Raw genomic sequence first — 22008 nt, forward strand, 5'->3', positions numbered from 1 at the left:
GTTAAGTATTGTACTAGGGAAAATGAAAACAGAAAGAAAACTGGGAAAATATATTATTAAAATTCATTTGGAGAAATGGCAGGAACCCTGCTCCGCCCTTCCAAGAAAAGAGGGTTGGGGCAGGGGAATAGGTGAATAGGTAGTTCATTCCATTCCTCAGTAAAAAATACCTGGTGTATATTGGAGGAAGTTTGAACATATGGACAAAAAAAGTGCATAGGGCCCCGTACCACAGATTATTAGGGGCACTGGTGAATCTACACATCAAATCATTAAGTTAAAAAAGTCATAAAGGACTCAAGAGGTACTAGTCTATTAAGAAAAATAAATAAATAAAATACAAACCCTCAAAAGATTTGCAAATGACAGTTTTCTAAAAAAAGTAGGGCATAACATCTTGAAGTTGGACAGGATGTTGAACAAAATTTGTTTAAAATTCCAGAACAGTGGTTCCTAAATCAACTGTCTCCAGGGCCCTATCAGTATTTTCTTACATTCCATTAATAAGTAACTACATTTTCTTACTTTGAGAATTCAATTAAACTTATTTTCTTTGGGATCCCTGGGTGGCGCAGTGGTTTGGCGCCTGCCTTTGGCCCAGGGCGCGATCCTGGAGACCCGGGATCGAATCCCACATCGGGCTCCCGGTGCATGGAGCCTGCTTCTCCCTCTGCCTGTGTCTCTGCCTCTCTCTCTCTCTCTCTCTGTGTGACTATCATAAATAAATAAAAATTAAAAAATAAAATAAAATAAAATAAACTGATTTTCTTTGATACCATATTCTTTCTGATATCATATTTTCTTTCATATTACAATTTCTCTGAGTCTTCATGATTCCTCTGATTTCCTTTCATTTTACTGACCTTCTCCACATAGGTCCTCCCCTCTATCTAGATGCTGCTGATATTAATGCAACAAAAGCCCATGAACTTCTCTGATGAAATCCTCTTCTGACTGGTAGGCAATGAGATAAGCAAGTACTCATGAGTTTTAAGTTGGCGTCTCTCAGGGCCCTACTCATAATGCAGTCTTGAGACAGTATCCTGAGAACTGTGTTACAGTACTTTTCCACTGTCTCTGACACATACATGTGATATCCTCTCCACTCATTTTTTTTTAAGATTTCATTTATTTATTCATGAGAGACACAGAGAGAGACAGAGAGGCAGAGACACAGGCAGAGGGAGAAGCAGAGTCCATGCAGGAAGTCCAATGTAGGACTCAATCCCAGGACTCCGGGATCATGCCCCGAGCCAAAGGCAGATGCTCAACCACTGAGCTACCCAGGCATCCCCTTTCCATTGATTATTGCATTATTTATAGAAAAGGTCTACCAATTGCTGCTCTCGGTTAATGATCCTCAGTGTGGACACATCCAAGTGGTTACACAAGACCTCTTGGGGCACAGAAGTAAAATATTAGATCATTTACTGATGTTTATTGTCATACTAAAGCAAATTAAGCTTTACTAATATTTATTCTATGGATTGAGCATGCATGTCACAAAAGGTCACATGTCACACATGTGCAGTCCCCAGAGAAGGGATGGAGTCCCAGAGTGGAGGTGCTGGCTCATATCACTAATTACTGTGCTGCAACACCCTTGCTCATTCACTTGCCTCCAGCAAACTTCTGTCTCCAGTGTAAATTTTAGAAGACCTTTAATGAATAAAATCATTATTATACTTTGTCATAACTGGAGAATGTTTAAATCTTTTGGGCCAGAAAAAAGATTCAACTTATCTTGTGAAAGTAAATGTGAATATCTTAAAATAAAGGTCTCATAAAACATAGAGCCAAATTATCCATTTTCTTTCACAAAAAGCATCCCAAACCCATGGACATGGTGATACCATTCCAGTAATTCTGATACCATTAACAGTCATCCTGGCAGATATTTTTTTTAAAAAGAAAAATATGGGATATCTGGGTGGCTCAGCAGTTGAGCATCTGCCTTCGGCTCAAGGTGTGATCCCAGAGTTGCGGGATAGAGTCCTACACGTCAGGCTCCCTGTGGGGAGCCTGCTTCTCCCTCTGCCTATGTCTCTGCCTTCTCTCTGTGTCTCTCATGAATAAATACATAAAATCTTTAAAATAAATAAATAAATAAATAAATAAATAAATAAATAAATAAATAAATAAATAAATAGAAAAATATGCAGCAATCTAAAAATCAAACAAAATCCCTGAGCTAAGGAGAGACAGAACATTTAGGGGGAAAATGTTTAGTAATGTTTCTATCAACATATAATTTTGTTGCTGAAAATAACATATGTTAATTACAAAAAAAAATTAACTATTTAATAGCTCTAAAATGCAGTAGGATGGTTAAAAGAAGCCAACACCAGAACCCACAGAACAACAAGTGGTTAGGTTTGAGATCTGAAGTCAGGCAGACCACGTTTGACCCCTAAATCTACCACCCAACTAGCTGTGCAACCCCTGTTGAGTTTATTGAATTTACCATATGTTTCCTCATCAGTAAAGGGGGAATGATACATCTGTACAGGATTGCTACAGAATTAAAGCAAGTACGTCAACACAGTGCTTAGCACACACTAAATTCCCACTAAATGATGATTTTACTACTATAAAATTAATCTTTAAAAAACTAGGCCAAAAAAAAAATAAATAAAAAAATAAAAAATAAAAAATAAAAAACTAGGCCATGGGCAGCTCCAGTGGCGCAGCGGTTTAGCACCGCCTGCAGCCTGGGGCATGATCCTGGAGACCCGGGATCTAGTCCCATCGGGCTTCCTGTATGGAGCCTGCTTCTCCCTCTGCCTGTGTCTCTGCTGCTCTCTCTCTATCTCTCTCTCTCTCTCTCTCTCTCCCGGTGTGTCTCTATGAATAAATAAACAAAATCTTTAAAAAAAAAAAAAAAAAAAAAAAAAAACTAGGCCAGCCTGGGTGACTCAGTGGTTTAGCACTGCCTTCGGCCCAGGGCGTGATGCTGGAGACACCGGGTCAAGTCCCACATCGGCTCCCTGCACGGAGCCTGCTTCTCTCTCTGCCTATGTCTCTGCCTCTCTCTCTCTCTCTCTCTCTCTCTCTCTCTGTCTCATGAATAAATAAATAAAATCTTTAAAAAAAATAACTGGGAACTAGAAATGTATAGTAAAATGTACCAAAATGCCCTTACATTTAAATGAAATTACCCTCAGGGTGACTGAGTGGCTCAGTCAGTTAAGCATCCTACTCTTGATCTTGGCTCAGGTCATGATCTCAGGGTCCTGAGATCAAGCACCATGTCCAGCTCCATGCTCAGTGTAGAACCAGCCTGTCCCTCTCCCTCTGCTCCTCTCCAACCATGCACTCACTCTCCCTCTTTCTCTCTCTCAAATAAATAAATAATCTTTAACAAAATAAAAAAGTAAATAAAATTACCCTGAAAAGGTAATATATGAGCAAGATGACAGCAGTCAATGTGATTATATAATTTTATCATGGCAATGATGAGCATCTTGTTTTACACTGATATTATAAGCTAGCATCACTATAAACTACAGTACAGATCAGCAAGGATAATAATCTAGAACCAACATAATTAATATTATTTTCCTTTAATTTAAAGAAATAAGGTGTAAGATGTTTCATTCCTAGAATAAAAAATATACACGTCTTAGGATATATGTCCTCTGGCTAATAGGCAGAAATTATTAAATATTAGTAAAAAGTACATTAGGGATCACCAGACTTATTACCAAAGATGATCCTTACTTGTCAATGCTGATTTAAAAAAAAAAAAAAAAAACGACCAAAGACCTTAAAACCCCAAAATTGTATAAACATTCAATAAATATTAGTTACTATATGACTATCTACAAATAAATCTGGTTTAAAGAAGTAGATGTTGATCAAAGACCTTAAAACCCCAAAATTGTATAAACATTCAATATGTTGATCATAATAAAGAAATTTAATCACAGAAGTAATTTAATCACAGAAGTAAGGTAATATTCATAGTATAGTTGTCTAAGGAATTCTAAGTTAGGACTGTTTCACACAACAGAACATAAATGTGAATATAAACACAAATCTATAAAACATAAAGTTTTTAAACTGACACATCATTTTTTCTTCCTTGGGATACATAGACCCTGAATAACCCTGCCAATGACATGACAAAAGTACTGGATAAAATATTAAAAAGATATGCTAAAATACATAACTGAAGAATTTCCAGAGATTAAAAAAGAAATTAAAGTAGAAGTCCTATGAAGGCATTTGACCTGAGGGTTTCTGCTAAACCCCATAAAATGTAAGTTTCTACTTTGATGGCTACAGGAGGTATGCAAAAAATAACCCTGGGGTGCTCAGGATAGAGAAGGAAGGACACCAAAATATGCCTGTCACCCAAAATATGCCTGTTTGACATAAAAATTATTTTGAGCTAAAGGCAATTAAGCAGCTGCAAATGTAGAAAAAGCTCTCTCAACCCTCCCTTTCCCTATCTAAAGGTAGGATATAAATTCTTTTACTAGAGAAAAAATATCTTCTATATATTTACTTACCAGTTTCTCCAGCTGTTTTATTCTTCCCATGTGGCTTATATAGAACATACGAACATCCTTTTACATGAAAGTGGTCATTAATTTGTCTAAACCATCTGAAAACAACAAGAACATTTGTTCATGGCAACAGTTCCATAGCACAGATGGCACAGTTCCAATTCCAGATAAATTCAGGCAGCACCCAAGTTTGGCATATCTATGAGAGTTTGGGACTCTACAACTGGAAACATGGTTTACTATCAACAAACATTTACTGCATTGTTATTTTGCAGAACTAGAAATAAGGTAATTGCCTCTAAGTGAGGACTTCATACCTCATAAGTGTTGTATTTCCAGTGAAAGGGCCGAACCTAATATCTTCAAAGGGGGGTTGAAAGCCCAAAATATGTAAAGCTTCTTCTTGAGTAATAGGTGGAAGACTACAAAAGAAACATTGCTTTTCATTTTACAATTTCAATCATATGCAAATATAACCTGTCTCAATACTCATATGTCATTCTGATTTGCAAACAATTTTACTAATACAGTTGATCCTTGAACAACATGAGTTTGAATGCAGGGATCCACTTATACGCAGATTTTTTTTTATATAAAAATACAGTGCAGTACTTTTTTTTTTATTTTTTATTTTATTTATTTATTTATTTATTTATTTATTTATTTATTTATTTATTTATTATTTGTGCAGTACTTTAAATGCATTTTCTCTTCCTTACCATATTCTTTTTCTTTTCTGTTTTTCAGAGATTGGGGGGTCGGGGCATAGGGAGAGAGAAAGGATCTCAAGCAAGGCTCCTCACCCAGCACAGAGCCTGACACAGGGCTTGATCTCATAACCCTTTCAGATCATGACCTGAGCTGAAATCAAGAGTTGGATATTTAACTGAAGGAGCCACCTAGGGACCCCTCCTTACATTATTCTTAAAAGTATTTTTTTCCCTTGCTTACTTTATTATAAGAATACAGTATATAGGGCAGCCTGGGCAGCTCAGCGGTTTAGCTCTGCCTTCAGCCCAGGGTGTGATCCTGGAGACCCGGGATTGAGTCCCACGTCAGGCTCCCTGCATGGAGCCTTCTTCTCCCTTTGCCTGTGTCTCTGCCTCTCTCTCTCTCTCTCTCTCTCTCCATTTCTCTCATGAATAAATAAATAAAATCTTTTAAAAAAAAAGAATACAATATATAATACATACAACATACAATGTATGTGTTCATCTATTGTTTATATTATTGGTAAGGCTTCAGTAGGCATGAGTAGTTAAGTCTTTGAACAGTCAAAACTTTTATGTGGATTCTATTTTACTTTTTTTTTAAGATTTTATTTATTTATTCATGAGAGTCACAGGCAGAGGGCAAAGCAGACTCCCTGCGGGAAGCACAATGTGGAACTCAATCCCAGGACCCTGTGATCATGACCTAAGGCAAAGGCAGACACTCACCCACTGAACCACCCAGGCATCCCTTCACGTGGGTTTTAGACTGCCCTAACCCCTGTGTTGTTCAATAGTCAACTATATTTTTAATTTTTATTTTGTCACAAATAATGCATGCTTATTATTTTCAGCTGAAGGCTTATAACAAAATGTAGTAATCTTTTCTCAATTTGTGAAAAACTTCTTCTTAAAAATATTTAATTACAGAAAAAGCAACACCAAATAACTTCTGGATTTAGAATTTAGAGATACCAATAAATTAACATACTTACTTTCCAGCTCCCATTGTGCTATATAAGAAATTCCAACATGAAATTAATGAGGAGATACCACAAGAAGTCTTATATTGTGGTCGACTTATGCAGTACCTGAGAAAACAGAAGACCATTTTCTTCACTTAAATGAATACAAAATAAGCATATAGAAATATAACACTCATGCCAATGAAATGTGTTAACGTAATGTAAATGCTACTCATCCAAGCCAATGTAAAATCTCCACTCACTTAAAAGATTTTTATATTTATTAAACATATCGTAAATGCATAACAACAGTAAACCATCCAGTTTAATAAAGTTAGCTAAGTTAACTAACCACTAGGGTAAAGTAAATGTTATCTAAACCAATGGAAAAAAAATAACAATATATATGTAGACACCAACACTAAAATTTCAGTGTAAGCTCCTAGTTGAGCTGCATACATGATTACTTACAAATGCAAAAATACTGGAGAAACAAAAGCATTGTCCCCATGCATCAACTTTTCAGACTCTTCAACTCAGACTGAAAAACATCCATTTATCACCCACTTTGTCCAACTAAAACCCTTAGGTGAGAAGCAGTGGTTGCATTGTCACAGAGAACTTTAAAGTCTAATACAAAATCCTCCCATGGCACAATTTTGTTGCACTGAGTAATCCAGACAATTTTCCAAATAGTCGTGTGTTGGGCAGCCCAGGTGGCTCAGCGGTTTAGCGCCACCTTCAGCCCATGGTGTGATCCTGAGGACCCAGGATGGAGTCCCATGTCAGGCTCCCTGCATGGAGCCTGCTTCTCCCTCTGCCTGTGTCTCTGCCTCTCTCTCTCTCTCTCTGTGTCTCCCATGAATAAATAAATAAAATCTTAAAAAAAAAAAAAAAAAAAGTCATGTGTCAAGAGAAGTGACTGCAGCTAATGTGAACAAAGGAGAAAAGAAGCAGACTATTCAATCAATAAAAAAGAAATGATATGGGCTTCCAAATTACCTTCTCCCAATCACTTTCTTTTCCTTTTTTTTTTTTTTTAGATTTTATTTTTAACCTCTACAACCAAACATGGAGCTCGAACCCACAACCCTGAGATAAAGAGTCACAGCATCTACTGACCGAACCTCCCAAGTGTCTTCTAATGAAGGTGCTAACAATGGCCAAAATGAAAAGGAGAAACAAGAACTATCATTAAACACGGTTTTAATCTTAACTTAAAATTACAAAAAGAAAAATTAGATATATGTATGTTTGTATATGTACATATAATATGCATAACAGCACATATGCAAATCAACAATCCTTGTCTCTACAGCTGAACTGGGACCTTTAAGACTAAGATACAAAAGACGATTACAGTCACTTACCTATATGGTTATTATGGGGCCATATAATACACGAATTGTTATGGACTGAACTGTACCTCCCTAAAAAGATATGTTCTAACCACAGGTACCTATGACCATATTTGGAAACAGGGTCTTTGCAGATGGAATCCAATTATGATGAGGTCACATGGGAGAGGTGGATCCTTAATCCAAGATGACCAATGTCCTTATAAAAAGGGAAGAAGGACACACAGAGAGAATGCCTGCCAGGTGAAGACTCAGACACAAGGCCAAGGGAACACATGGCCATGGCCAAGGAGGCAGAATTGTTACAGCAGCAAGCCTAGGAATGCCAAGGACTGCCAACAAAGCACCAAGAGCTGGGATGAAGCAAAAAATTCTACCCCATGGATTTCAGAGGGAATGTGGCCTTGCCAACAGCTTGATTTCAGACTTCCAACCTCCAGGACTATGAGACATTTTTTGTTGCTTTAATCCCTCCATATATGGTACTTTGTTATGGTAACTCTAGGAAACTCACACACTAATCATTCTCCAGGAAAGACTAAAAATTGGTTTACATCCACAAAAGAAAAAAAACAATGAACACATTTTACATGATTTTGTTTATATCTATCTGCAAGGCTATTTTAAAAAGAACTCCTACCCACAGAAATGATCCTAGCTTGAGAAATTGTTGGCATTATAGAGCTCTCACTTCAAACTCAGAAGCTAACTTCCTCAAGTGGTCAAGTATTCATAGCTCCTACCAACATTCTGTCCTGCAACTAAATTTCCTACAAATGGACTAAGCAGTCAACATGACTTGTTTCCTACTGCTTTCCATTCCTTTCTTTCCCCCCCTAATATCTTGGGTGGTTTACATTCTTTGCTAAATGGCTAAGCACTCATGGGTGTTATAGTCACTGAATTCTTTCATCATTGGGAGTCTGTTGCTTCCACACTCAAATGACAATGTGAATGTGACATTTGGTGACTTGTTCTCACCTGAGAAACGTGACTCCACTGTAGCCTGGCAGCTAGTGCTGCCATGGTGAAGACTGAGACCAAAGGGATAATTTCCCTTTGTACAACTGTTTTTGCATCTGGGTGCCCAGGACCCCCTTATGCTTGAACTTCAGTAATTCAGTAACTCCACTAGAACATGCCTTGGTGCTGATCAATCTGTATTGTGTTTCCTTTCCTGGGACACAATTTACCCTTTCAAATCTGCAGACTCTAGCCTTTCTTTATTTTGGGAACATTCCTTCCAGGGGTGTCTTCAAATTCTTTTTTTTTTCTATTTGTTCTGATCTCTTTCTCTGGAATACCAGTTAGTGCTATTTGGAGCCTCTGTCTCTTATCCATATTTATCTGTTCTTTTTTTTTTTAAGATTTTATTTTTAAGTAATCTTTACACCTAATGTAGGGCTTAAACTTACAACACCAAGATCAAGAGTCACACACTCCACCAAATGAGCTAGCCAGGCACCCCAACATTTATCTATTCTTTAATCATTTTTATGCCTGTTCTTTTCCATGTAAGTTTTGTATGATTTCCTCACACTGGCTCACCACTGACTTGATTATGCTTTTCACTGGGTTGGGTTTTTTTTCTCCTTGCTTCTAATGTGGTTTTCACCTTTGCAATGACTTTTTGTTGTTGTTGTTCTCCACTTCTTTCCAAGGGCCTGTCAAATATTTCCTTCTGTTTTCATATAATCTCTTCTTTGACTTCATTTTGAAAAATTTCATAAATTATAACTTTTTTAATATAAAGGACTTATTCTGAATTTTAACTTTACTTCCTCAACTAACTCTCCCAAAAATGTATATGTCTTCTACAGTTGTCCCTGTTTTTTTTTTTTTTGCCACTTTTATACACATATATCAAGTTGCTTCCTCTATGACTTTTACTCATCCTTGAATGGAGCTGTTTGCTATCTTTGACACTCCATCATCAAATCTGCCTTCAATTTTGGGTGAGATTTTTATAATTCTGGTAAAAAAAAAGTTTACCATCTTAACCATTTTTAAGGGTACAGTTGAGTAATGTTAGCTATATTCACATTGTGGTGAAAGAGATCTCTTGAAATTTTTCATTTTTCAAGACTGAAACTTTACGCCCACTGGACAACCCAGCCTCTGACAACTACCATTCTACTTTCCATTTTTATGAGTTTCACTACTTTATACTTCATATAAATGGAATCATACAATACTTAACTTTTTGTCACTGGCAACCACCATTGTACATTCTGTCTCTATGATTCTGACAACTATTAATCACCTCTTATAAGTGGAACCACATATTATTGGTCTCTTTGTGTCTGGCTTATTTCATCTAGCATAGTGTCCTCATGTGTCAGAATTCCTTCTGTATTAAGGCTGAAAACATTCCTTTGTATGTATATAGCACATTTTCTTTATTCCTTTATCTATGATGGACACTTGGGTTGCTTCCCCCTCTCAGCTATTGTAAATAATGCTTCAATGAACATAGTATGCAAATATCTCTTCAAAATTCTTCTTTCAATTCTTTTGGATCCGGATAACCAGAGTGGAATTCCTGGATCATATGGTGTCTTAGTCAGTTCAGGCTGCATAGCAAATTACAACAGACTTGGTAGCTTCAACAACAAACATTTATTTCTCATAGTTCTAGAGGCTGAAAAGTCCAAGGTCAAGGTGCCAGCAAATCTAATATCTTGTGAGAAACTGCCTCCTGTTTAGCATATGACCATCCTCTCACTGTGTCCTCACATCATGGAACAGAGAGAGGAGGAAGCAAGCTCCCTCTTCCTGTCTCTTCTCATAAGGCACTAATCTCATTTACTGGGGCTCCACCCTCATGACCCAATCACCTCTGAAGGCCCCTCTTCTTATACCATCACCTTGGGGGTTAGGATTTCAATATATGAATTGAGGGGAGACAAACATTCAGCCTATAACATAGAATCCATTTTTAATTTTTTGAGAAACTTCCATACTATTTTCTTCTAGGAGTTTTATAGTATTAGGTCTTTGCATTTATGTCTTTAATCTATTTTGAGTTCATTTTTGTGTATGATGAAAAGTAAGGGTTAAGTTCATTCTTTTTGCAGATGGTATCCACTTTTCCCAACACCATTTGCTGAAGACAGTCCTTCCTCTATTCTGTGGTCTTGCCACCCTTACTGAAGATCATTTGCCCATTTATATGAGTGTCTATTTCTGGGCTTTCTATTCTGCCCTATTTGTCTACATATTTGTCTTTATGCCAGTATCAACTGTTTTGCTTATGTAGCTCTGTAATGTTTTGAAATCAGGAAGTGTGTTGCCTATGTTCCACTCTTGCCATCACTGCTTTCCCAGCAATTCACTAGAGGCACTGTCCTGGGCTGAAAATTACAGGATAAGATAATGGAGTGGCAATCAGATCAGCAGGATATCTCCTTTTGCAACCTCTACCTGCATTCCTGTAGTGCTGAACTGGATCTCCAACATGAACTCTGATGTTTTTCCACTCATACAGCTTCTCACACCCCTAAATCTAACCAAAGGGTCACCAGATGGTTTCAGGACTGCCATACGAACATCAGGAAAACCTGCACTGTTCCAGGCCAACAGTAGTCTGTGCAGCCCTTGGTGTCCTCTCTCTGTTGGTCCAGAGTGCACAGGATTTGATAACCTTGGATTAAAGCTATGTTTCTATTCAATAGCCTATCTTGTTATTTCTTTGTTTAAGGGAAGATAGAGTTTTTCCTTATTTTTTAATTTTCTTGTTATTATTTCCATGGGCTTGAGGTATAGGGCCAAGGGCAGGCTGCCCCAAGATGGACCACTTTCTCATGAACATTATTTTGAGTTAAAAGCAATGCAAACCCAGCAGATTTAGAAAAAACTCTTCACTTCCCCTTTTACTGCCTGCTTTACCAGAAAGAGAGCTATTGACAGAGACTCCTCTTTACTAAGAAATTTATCTGCCTAACAGGGCAAACTCTGATTTTCAAAACATTTCCTTTCACCTTCTGGCTAATGGCCTTCCTCTCCTTTAAATCTGACTCCTATCCTCTCCTCAGCTCACATAAGCTTCATGTTACCTCATTGTCATTGGAATTTCCATGTCTGTGTGAATTTCCTCTATATACATTATTAAATTTGATTTTCTCCTGTTAATCAGTCTCATATCAATTTGATCCTAAGTCCAGCTAGAAGAACCTTGAAGGACAAAGGAATGTCTACCTACCAACAGAGAGCAGGACTGCAGTAAAAAGACCTTTTTCTGGTCATGTTTAACTCTCTCAACCTTCTATCTTAAACACTTCTTCACAAAGCCTTAGGATCAATCCTAGGTACCCTTAAGATTTTCCCTATTTTTTCATCAGTTCAAACTTGTTTAACTGGTCTTACTCATGACAGGCCTACAAGTTTAACCAACTTTCTACTATTTTTTATGGGTGTTTCCACCCCAACCCTAATCTTGTAATATATTCTCAGTGAGGGGATCCCTGGGTGGCGCAGCGGTTTGGCGCCTGCCTTTGGCCCAGGGTGCGATCTGGAGACCCAGGATCGAATCCTGCATCGGGCTCCCGGTGCATGGAGCCTGCTTCTCCCTCTGCCTGTGTCTCTGCCTCTCTCTCTCTCTCTCTCTCTGTGTGACTGTCATAAATAAATAAAAAATTAAAAAAAAAAAAAAAGAAAAATATTCTCAGTGAGAAATGAGCTTGTCATCCTGGTAATTTTCCCCCTAAGATTATTTCTCCTGTCTACCCTTCCTCATCCAAGCCTTTATCGCATCACATGTTAAACTACTAAAATACAGTTATCCAGATTTGTTGTTAAAACATATCTTAAAAAAAAAAACATATCTTAAATCTAAGAGATTCAAAGCAAAAATGAGCAAAGCCCATTATTAATAAACATTAAAAAAACATTGTTTTTGATTCCAGTATCTTTCTCCAACACACTCTACGTACTTATTACTACCAGTTTATCTTTGAAACATAATCTCTTATTAAGAAATAATCAATGTCTTCTCTCTATAGCAGAAAAAAAAAGAAAGCTAAATGCTTAGCCTGGTGTCTAATATAGATCATGACAGGTGTTACAAAGAAAGAATATGAACTTGGGAGTCTGGCTTTCTTCAGTTTCAGTACATCACCATGTGATGTTGGACAAGTTTCTTAGCTTCTCTGAGCTTCCCTCAGATAAGTTTAGCTAATCTTCATCACCAACAAGCAAGATACTTTCCTACCACCCATTCAAAGACCTTTGTAGCATCCATCTCTTCGGATTTCTTCTCTTAAGACTTAGCTCCTCAATGAATCCTCTCTTAATCCTCTCTTAAGACTCTTAAGACATCAGACAAATTGCCTGAGGTATTTTGTATTTTTCTGCTTTGTTCCCATTTCTCACCTAGATTTTAAACCTTGAGAAAAAAGGACCATGTTTTATATATCTTCATATTCTCAGCCCATAGTAAAGGGTCAATATTTATTAAATAAATGATAAAATCTAACATTTTTAAACCTCATACAAATAATTTTTAAAACCTCAAATCATAGACTAGTAATATTTAAAAGCAATCATTAATTAAACATTTTTTTGTTTAGAATAGGAAATATATTCTAAGGTAACCAAATAGCCCCAGCTGATGAGTGAAAGCTCTTATCAGAAGAATATCAGCTAATTAGAGGAGAAGAAATGATAGAAATTTGAAATATCACCATTTTGCAATAAAAATTCGGACAATTGTCAATGGGTCTGACTAAGATCACTAGGTGAAAAGTTGATGGGGACAGGACATTAGCCTGATGCCACTGTCATCCCACTGATTACATGATGGCTGTAGAATGGAACAAAAAAACCTTGACAAGGTGGGCTATGCTTTCAGCATCTAAATCCAGTAATCACTCTTAGAATCTAAAACTGGATGACCAGATACTATGTACCTCCTGATGTGATCCAATATGAAGGACACAGGAACACTCAAGCAGTATTCTTGCCTAAAATGTTCAACCAGAATCTAAACCAATTCTTTACGTCTAATTCCCAGCTTTCAGGAAATGCTGAGGTTATAGAAATAATTTAGACAACTATCAAGGGAAAAAAATTAGACAAATCCAGAAGGTAGAACATCCTACAAGACATCTGGCCAAGTCTCTTTAAGAAGTCAATCTCCTAGAATTAAAAACAAAAACAGTGAGGAGAGTGAGGTAGAGACCATTCTAGATTAAGAGAGATGTATAGGCCACAACAAGCAAACACAAGGTGTAGTTAACGGTTGGGTCCCACTATGAACAATCAGGCATGAAGATACTTCAGAAAAATTCGGGAAATCTAAATTTAGCCTGGGAATCAGATACTATGGAAATAGCTAATTTTATTAAGTATGACAATGGTATTGTGTGGTTAAGGAAAAAAGCCAACTTTTAGAGATTACCATCTTCTGAGATCTAATACTTTCCGCTGCTTAATATCTTCAAGAGGAGAATACTGAGGCCACTCCCTCTGATGTCTTCCTTTTTTATCTGAAGTTTTTTTCTTGGAAATTTGTTTCTTTACATTGCCTAGAATATAAGAATATAAAATAAGCAAAATGCTCAAGATGAAATAAACTGCCACGGCAAAACAACTAATTATGAAACAAAATTAAAAAGCCATGCCACTAGGGACACCTGGGTGGCTCAAAGGTTAAGAGTGCCTGCCTTCGGCTCAGGTCTTGATCCTGGGATCCAGGATCCGAGGGTGTTGGGCTCCCCTTGGGGAGCCTGCTTCTCCCTCTGCCTAGGTCTCTGCCTCTCTGTGTCTCTTGTGAATAAATAAATAAAGTCTTTTTAAAAACAAAAAAGGCAATACCACTAGCTCTCAAAATACTTGCAAATATATTAAAGAAATTTTTTTTCCAAAAGTACTCCCCTGGCTTGAAGAGAGAGAATAAAAACAACTTTAGGCAACCACGAGTGTTAGTTCCTATCAGATTCTTATATTCCAATTCCCAATCAAGTTGCTTAGATAGTAAAAGACTCAATCACAGAATTTTTGGTGTAGAAAATCAAATTACCAACAGGAAAATATTTAACTAGACCACTTTCCAGAAAATGAATCCTTTCTATAAAACAATAAAATCACATTAACCTAACTCTGTTAAGAAAGTAAAAGCACTAGATCCAATAATGCAATGATGTGATCTTTAAAAATATCTCCAAGCCTTACAGAGACCACAAAATGGATTAAGAATGATTCTCACATGCACATTATTAAAATGCAACTTTAGCACCAGGAACTAGAATAGAAAACAAAGTCTCCTTTCTGTGGGTGAGTCTGCGCTTATAGGTGAATGCACACAAACGTGCATTCACGCATACACACATACATCAATCTCTCTGAAAGACACATAAGGCAAATAATAGTAATTACCTAAGGGGGAGAGGAATTGGGAGCTCGATAAAAATAATCAGATTTTGCATTGTCTAATTTTAACACTTTTTTATTTCTGAATGCTGCTAATGGATTACTCAGGCAAAAGTTATTTAATTAAAATCTTAACTCTAGAGAACAAACTAATGATCACCAGAGGGGAGGTAGGTGGGGGGGATGGGTGAAATAGGTGATGAGGATTCAGGAGTGCACTTGTGATAAGCACTGGATAATATATGGAAGTACTAAATTACTATATTGTACACCTGAAACTAATATCACATTGTATGTTAATTAACTGGAATCTAAATAAAAACTTTTTAAAAAATATTTATTTATTCATGAGAGACACAGAGAGAGAGAGGCAGAGACACGGGCAGAGGGAGAAGCAGGCTCCATGCAGGGAGCCCAACGTGGGACTCGATCCCACATCTCCAGGATCACACCCTGAGCTGAGGGTGGCGTCAAAACACTGAGCCACCTGGGCTGCCCTAAATAAAAACTTTAAAATATGTATTAATAAATAACATCCCAGTTTCATATCACTAAAATACCATAAACATTTCAGAGAGTTATGCTCAAATACTTAATCATGTTCACACATACTACATTTTTAATGAAATCATCAAATCTGTTATAGAAACAAAAGCTAATATTTTATTCTTATGAGCTATTCAGAATTATAAAACATAGATTGTGTAGCTGTATGCCTAGAAAACAGACATGCAAAGGGGCTTGTTTCATTCATTCGGATGCTCTACAATAAAACCAAAGCCAGCTGGAACTCAGCACTCTTGTGACACAGGGGATTTCTCTGATTTTTATAAGATGTCATAATGACAAAAACTGTAATATCCAGAAACAAGATTTCCCCAATCCCTCTAGCTATTCTAAGTCTTCACAAAGAACACAAAATTTCTACAGAGCTGAAAAACCACTGGCAAACGTGAGTTAAATCTTATTCTGATAAGTTTCTTTCACCAATAAAATAAATCTTAGAGAGTAAAAAGATGGAAAAACTACTTTCCAACATTTCTTCCCATGTCTTCACCACCCAATAATACCTTAATGTCCTATGTAGCTTTCCTAGCCACTTAAAATCCTAATAGGTTAATGAAGTGTGGTAATCTGTGACCCCAACAGCCCCCAGAGTGGTCTGGATACTTTTTATCATTTTATCATGAAATATCCACATTCTTTTCCTCTAAGGCTTCCCTGAGCTTGTCCTCTGTCCCCTTCTGCTTTACTCCCATGTTCTCCCTGGGCTAAATAAGCATGTGCTCTAAATAAGCAGCCTTCATGAAATCCCTACATTGCCACAAAGACAGCTGGTCTCACAGACAAAATTCCATTCAATTCCAGAGAGGGGGGCAAACCAGGTGGTTTACCGCCGCCTTCAGCCCAGGGCATGATCCTGGAGACCCAGGATGGAATCCCACGTCGGGCTCCCTGCATGGAGCCTGCTTCTCCCTCTGCCTGTGTCTCTACCTCTCTCTCTCTCTCTCTCTCTCTGTGTGTGTGTGTGTTCTCATGAATAAATAAATAAAATATTAAATAAATAAATAAACAAACAAACAAACATTTAAAAAAAAATTCCAGAAAGGGAAGCTCTGGCAAAGTGGAAGGTAAGTCTGAGAGGGGAACATAACATACCAACACCTAAACACTCTTGTCTCTCCATCCCATCAACTCCAGGAACCTTTGTCTACCTTCCCTTGTCATTGTCATATTCCTTCATCCATTCCTCACCCTACCCATAACATACCCATATAGCCCCAACACCAAAGAAACATATGTACACTCCTACCTCTATTCACCACACTGGCTGTTAGAGAAAGATCTGAGGATAGCAAATATCTGCTGTCTTTTTTACTTGAGGGACAGAGTTTTGGACAATTATTGTCACTTGAAAGTGAACTGGGTGGGGACCCCAGAAATAAAAGAACCAGAAAAGAGGAGACTCAAATTTTGTGTACAAATTTGGACCAAATCTTAGGCTGATCCCCAAACCATGCATGCACCGAGCAGACCCCAAACAGCACAACTAAGGCTTAAAAAATTGGATGGAGATTTGAAATGTCCTCAAGACACAAAATTTACAGTTTCAGTCAAACCAAATTCACTACTGCTAAAATTAAAGACAAACAAATGAATGAACTTAAAACACTCTTTGGAGGAATATACCAGAATCCAAAATCACCACATTTCCAATACCTTAGATATGATCCAAAATTATTGAATATGTTAGGAAACTGAAAAATGTGACACCTTTTCATGAAAAAATATAAGACCAACTCTGAGATGGCCCAGATTTTTAAATTAGCAGATAAGAATTTTAAAGTGCATATTATAACTATGCTTTATGAGATAGATACAATATTCCAGTCACAAATGAAAAGATACCAAATCCAAGATAGGAAACAAAAACTATTTTAAAAATGTAAATTCCAGAACGCAAAGAAACAATACCTGAAACAAATAATTCACTGAATACTCTTAAAAGCTATCTTTAAGAGATGTGCTTTACTTTTTTTTCAGTTATAAGATTTTTATCAAGAGGAAGACGAATCATGTCTTTTCTTTTTCTTTTAAGTCTTTTCTTTTTTGAGTGGAGTTGACACACAATGGTACATTAGTTTCAGATGTACAACATAGTGATTCAATGATTTTAGAAGTTATGCTCATCTCAGAAGTGGCTATCATCTGTCACACTATTACAGAATCACTAGCTATATTCCCTGTGCTGTACCTTGTATTCCCATAGGTATTCATTCCATAACTGGAAGCCTGTATCTCTCACTCCCCTTCACCCACTTTGCCCATCCTCCAACCCCCCTAACCTTTGGCAACCATCAGTTTGTTCCCTGTATTTAAAGGTCTGAATCTGCGTTTTGTTGGTTTATTCATTAGTTTTGAGTTTTCGATTCCATGTTTAAGTGAAATCATATGGTATTTGTCTTTCCCAGTCTTATTTCACTTAGTATGATAGGTCCATCCATGTTGTGCCAAATGCCAAAATCCCATCCTTTTTTATGGCTGAGTAGAAGAGAGAGAGAGACTTTAAATATAAAAAGATACAAGTTGAAAATAAATGGATGAAAAAGGATATACCACACAAACACTGTTCAAAAGAAAGCTGGAGGGACACCCGGGTGGCTCAGCAGTTGGGCCTCTGCCTTTGGCTCCGGGTATGATCCGGGGGTGTGATCCCGGGGTTCTGGGATTGAGTCCCACATCAGGCTCCCTGTGCAGAGCCTGCTTCTCCCTCTGCCTATGTCTCTGCCTTCTCTCTGTGTCTCTCATGAATAAATAAATAAATAAATAAATAAATCTAAAAAAACACAAAAAAAAAACAAAAGAAAGCTGGAGTAGCTAGATCATATCAAAGTTGCTTTCAGAACAAGAGATATTACCAAGAATAATGAGGGACATTTCATGATAAAATGATAAAAAGGTCAATGCAACAAAAAGAAATAAAAAAACATAATTGTGTGTGCACCTAATAATAGAGTTTCAAATTACGTACAAGCAAAAATCAACAGAATTAAATGCAGAAAAGATGAAAATCATAGTTAATTCTTAACACCCCATTTTCAGCAACTGATAGAACAAGACAAAAATTAAGTAGCAACACAGAAGATGTGAACAACACTCTCAAGCACATTGACCCAGTAAGTATTCATAGAACACTACACCCAGCAACTACAGAATGAGCATTCTTTTCAAATGTATATGGTACATTCACCAACATGGACTGTATGTTGAGTCATAAAACATACATAAAACGTAAAAGTCTCAGCCCCTTCTGAAAGACCGAGATCATATGTCCTTTGTACACAATGCAATTAAATTAGAAATCAACTTTTAGCAAAAGCCCCAAAATATTTCAAAATTAAGCAGCACAGTTCTAAATAGTAATACCTATATCAAAAAAAAAATCACAAGGGAAATTAGAAAATACTTCACTTTAAATGATCATACAAATAAAGTGTATCAATAGTTGTGGGCTGTGGCTAAAACAGTACTCATAGTACAATTTAAAGCACTTCTACTAATGCTCATAGTTGAAAAGTCTTGAATCAAAAAGCTGGAAAATGAAAAACAAAGTAAACTAAACATGAGTAGAAGGAAGAAAAATAATAAAAAAAACAGAAATCAATAGAAAAACAAACAATTGAGAAAATTAACAAAGCTAAAAGCTTTATTTGAAAATGAACAAAACTGATAAAGCCCTAACCAGAAAAAAAAAAAGAGAGAGAACATAACATGATCAGTATCAGGAATGAAAGAGGAGTTATTACTAAAGACCCTGTAGGTATTAGATGGATAAAAAAGGACTATCAGAGATAACTTTACACCAATAAAATTGACAACTTAGATGAAATGGACAGGCTAAAATTCAACAGAATTAATGGGAAACAAGACAAGTTAATAATCACTATTCGAGATTTTTAATACCCCTCTGAAAACCCCTCAGAAAACAGGAAAGATCACTTCTAAACTTGTCTTAGGAGACCTGCATGGCCCTAATGCCAACATTTGAAAAAAGATATTACAAAAAATTTATAGACCAATCGCCCATAAAAATAGACACAAAGTGAAACCCACAAGACACCAAGAATTACAAATTAACATAATATTCTGTGAAACAAGTTGATTTGGCAAATGAACAAGAAGTGTGGAGGTTTTACAAAATGGTCAAAGAAGCCTAGAAGTAAAATATAAATCCCAGTTCTACCTCTTATTAGCTATCAACTTTCCACAAGCAACTTACCTCCTCTGAGCCTCAGTTTATCTACAAAATGAGGATAAGAGTACCTACCACATAAAAATCCTATATTACTGTGAGTTCAAAAGAAAGAAGTGAAAAGCAGTAGTTTCTACCAGAAGGCCACCACACCACAATTGCAAAGGCTGTGTACTGCACCCTAGGTGAATAGCACCCTCTTAAATTGTGCAGTACACAACCTACTCAGTGGTACCCGGAGACCTTTTTGGGTGCTCAAAAAATTTTAACATGAAAAAGCCACAATGTTATATCGTAGAAAAGAAAAGTAAGCATTTAATTGGGAAAGATGAATTCGTGTCTCTGCAAAACTACAAAATAGTACTATGTTATTCTAGCCACCCCATTAATCATTTCTGAGCTTCTGTACACTTATCTGCAATACCCGTATTTTACAGCCTTCTTAGGTTTTTCAAAGCTCTCAAAATGCTCAGGTTATGTGTAAAGTTTCCAGTAGTAACCCATTAATGAACTAAATGTCCTCTGCCCAAAGTTATTTTTTAACTAAAATGATGGACAACACGATAGCAATGTTCCTTGTTCAGCCTTATAAAAGGAAACCATGTTTAATGGCAAGCTTAAACAAGATATATTGTTTTTTTATTATTTTCACATGTAAAATTCAAGCCTCCTTCCTCACCTGATTTGTGTTTCAAATTTGTGGTCACTCCATCAAATTCAGATTTATCAATTTCCCATGCGAGAGGTAGCTTGCCCAAGCTATTGGATAAGTTTTCCAAGCTATTTTCTTCATTGTAGATGATTTCCGATGTACTTGTTGGGATACCAATGTATCTTGATGGATTATTTCCAGCAGATAAAGAGGTACTATCAGGGAGGCAAGAAGAGCGGGTTGAATTTGGAGTTTTATAGATTGAGGTTGCCTGGTTGAGGAAGGCATAGTCTGAACAGATGGCATAAATTTTCTCCCGAGTATGGGTCACTGGACAGCTCCACGGATAATGACCATCTCCTTTGGGACCCAAAGGTGTCCCCGAGGCACGAGTACAGAAAGACTGGACAGCACCTTGTAGATTCTCTTCGGGAGACTTTCTCTCAGATCTGTGCTCACCATTTCCAGAATCATTTGCCCTTTCTGCTTCTGCAACGTTAGGCATTGAACGCAACTATCAAAGTTCTATTATGAAGAAGAAGGTGCAATTCTTTCTATTACTTGAAAACCAGCTGTGAAAATTGTTTACAGCGTTCTACAGAAACTTGAGAGCTGCAAGATGGGCTCCTAAGAAAAGAGGGAGGAGAAACATCAACAATCCACTAGATACAATGAAAGCACTAAAAAATGTATCAAGTGTTTTCACATGGCTTCATTCAACAAATATTTATTTTATAACTACTATACACCTACAGCCACAATCACTGGCCATGTGTCTTATTAGAAATTTATTTTACAATAATGCTTTAGAAGAACAAAAAAGGAATTCAATTAAAAAACGGGCAAAATATCTGAAGAGTCACTTCTCCAAAGACAGTGTAGAAATGGTCAATAAACACATGAAAAGATGCTCAGCATCATTAGTCATCATGGAAAGGCAAATAAAAAACCACAAGAAAATATGTCATACCAAGCAGGCTCTAATCAAAAAGATAGATAATAATAAGGATTGTTGAGGATGTGGAGAAAATGGAACCCTCATACCATTCTGATAGCAATGCAAAATGGTCCAGTCACTTTGGGAAATAGTTCCTCAAACATTTATAGTTACCATATGATCAAGAAATTTCACTCCTAGGTATACATCTAAGAGCAATAAAGACATACGTCCACACAAATGTTCATAGGAGCATTACTGACAATAGCCAAAAAGGAGAAACAACCCAAATGCCCCTCAACTGCTGAATGGATAAATAAAATGTAGTAATATCCATGCAAAGGAATATTTTGGGGCAATAAAAATAAATGAAGCACTGACCCATACTACAACATGGATAAGCCTTGAAAGCATTATGCTAAATGAATGAAGCCAGTCATGAAAGAGCATAATCACATGATTCCACTTATATGAAATGTAAAATAGGCAAGTCTCTAGTGACAGAAGTTAGATTAGTGGGTTACCTTGGGCTGGGAGGGAGGAGGAGGCTGGGGATGATGGCGTTTCTTTTCAGTGTAATAATAATATTCTATAAATGACTCAGCTGATGAACTCACAATTTTGTGAATATGCGACAAGCTACTGAATTGAACATTTTAAACAGGTGAATTGTATAGTGTGTGAATTTCATCTCAATAAAGCTGTGCATTCCTCACCACAATCAATTATAATTAGTGGTCACTAACTTCTTTTT

General features: G+C 36.8%; 1 protein-coding gene and 1 long non-coding RNA gene across 5 annotated transcripts in view; one reads left to right on the forward strand and one right to left on the reverse strand.

Moving 5' to 3' along the window:
* LOC144287751 (uncharacterized) overlaps positions 1-22008 on the forward strand; it is a 38943-nt gene that overhangs the window by 16880 nt on the left and 55 nt on the right. Inside the window, exon 3 of one of the 2 annotated variants that reach the window (XR_013355513.1) lies at positions 7230-21979. The exons of the other annotated variant lie outside the window; for it this stretch is intronic. This is a non-coding gene — a long non-coding RNA (uncharacterized LOC144287751). Of the gene's footprint in view, positions 1-7229; positions 21980-22008 lie in introns of those variants that run through there. 2 annotated transcript variants of the gene reach the window in all.
* BIVM (basic, immunoglobulin-like variable motif containing) overlaps positions 1-22008 on the reverse strand; it is a 39859-nt gene that overhangs the window by 13181 nt on the left and 4670 nt on the right. For all 3 annotated transcript variants that reach the window (XM_077855026.1, XM_077855024.1, XM_077855025.1), the window contains exons 2-6: positions 20345-20944; positions 13942-14068; positions 6217-6312; positions 4829-4933; positions 4515-4609 (exon numbers count right to left, since the gene is read on the reverse strand). In XM_077855026.1, the coding sequence (XP_077711152.1) occupies positions 4515-4609; positions 4829-4933; positions 6217-6312; positions 13942-14068; positions 20345-20822 (901 nt within the window). In that variant the 5' untranslated portion in view covers positions 20823-20944. The remainder of the gene's footprint in view (positions 1-4514; positions 4610-4828; positions 4934-6216; positions 6313-13941; positions 14069-20344; positions 20945-22008) is intronic.

The sequence above is a fragment of the Canis aureus genome, chromosome 17 (genome assembly GCF_053574225.1).
Source record: "Canis aureus isolate CA01 chromosome 17, VMU_Caureus_v.1.0, whole genome shotgun sequence".
Lineage (NCBI taxonomy): Eukaryota > Metazoa > Chordata > Mammalia > Carnivora > Canidae > Canis > Canis aureus.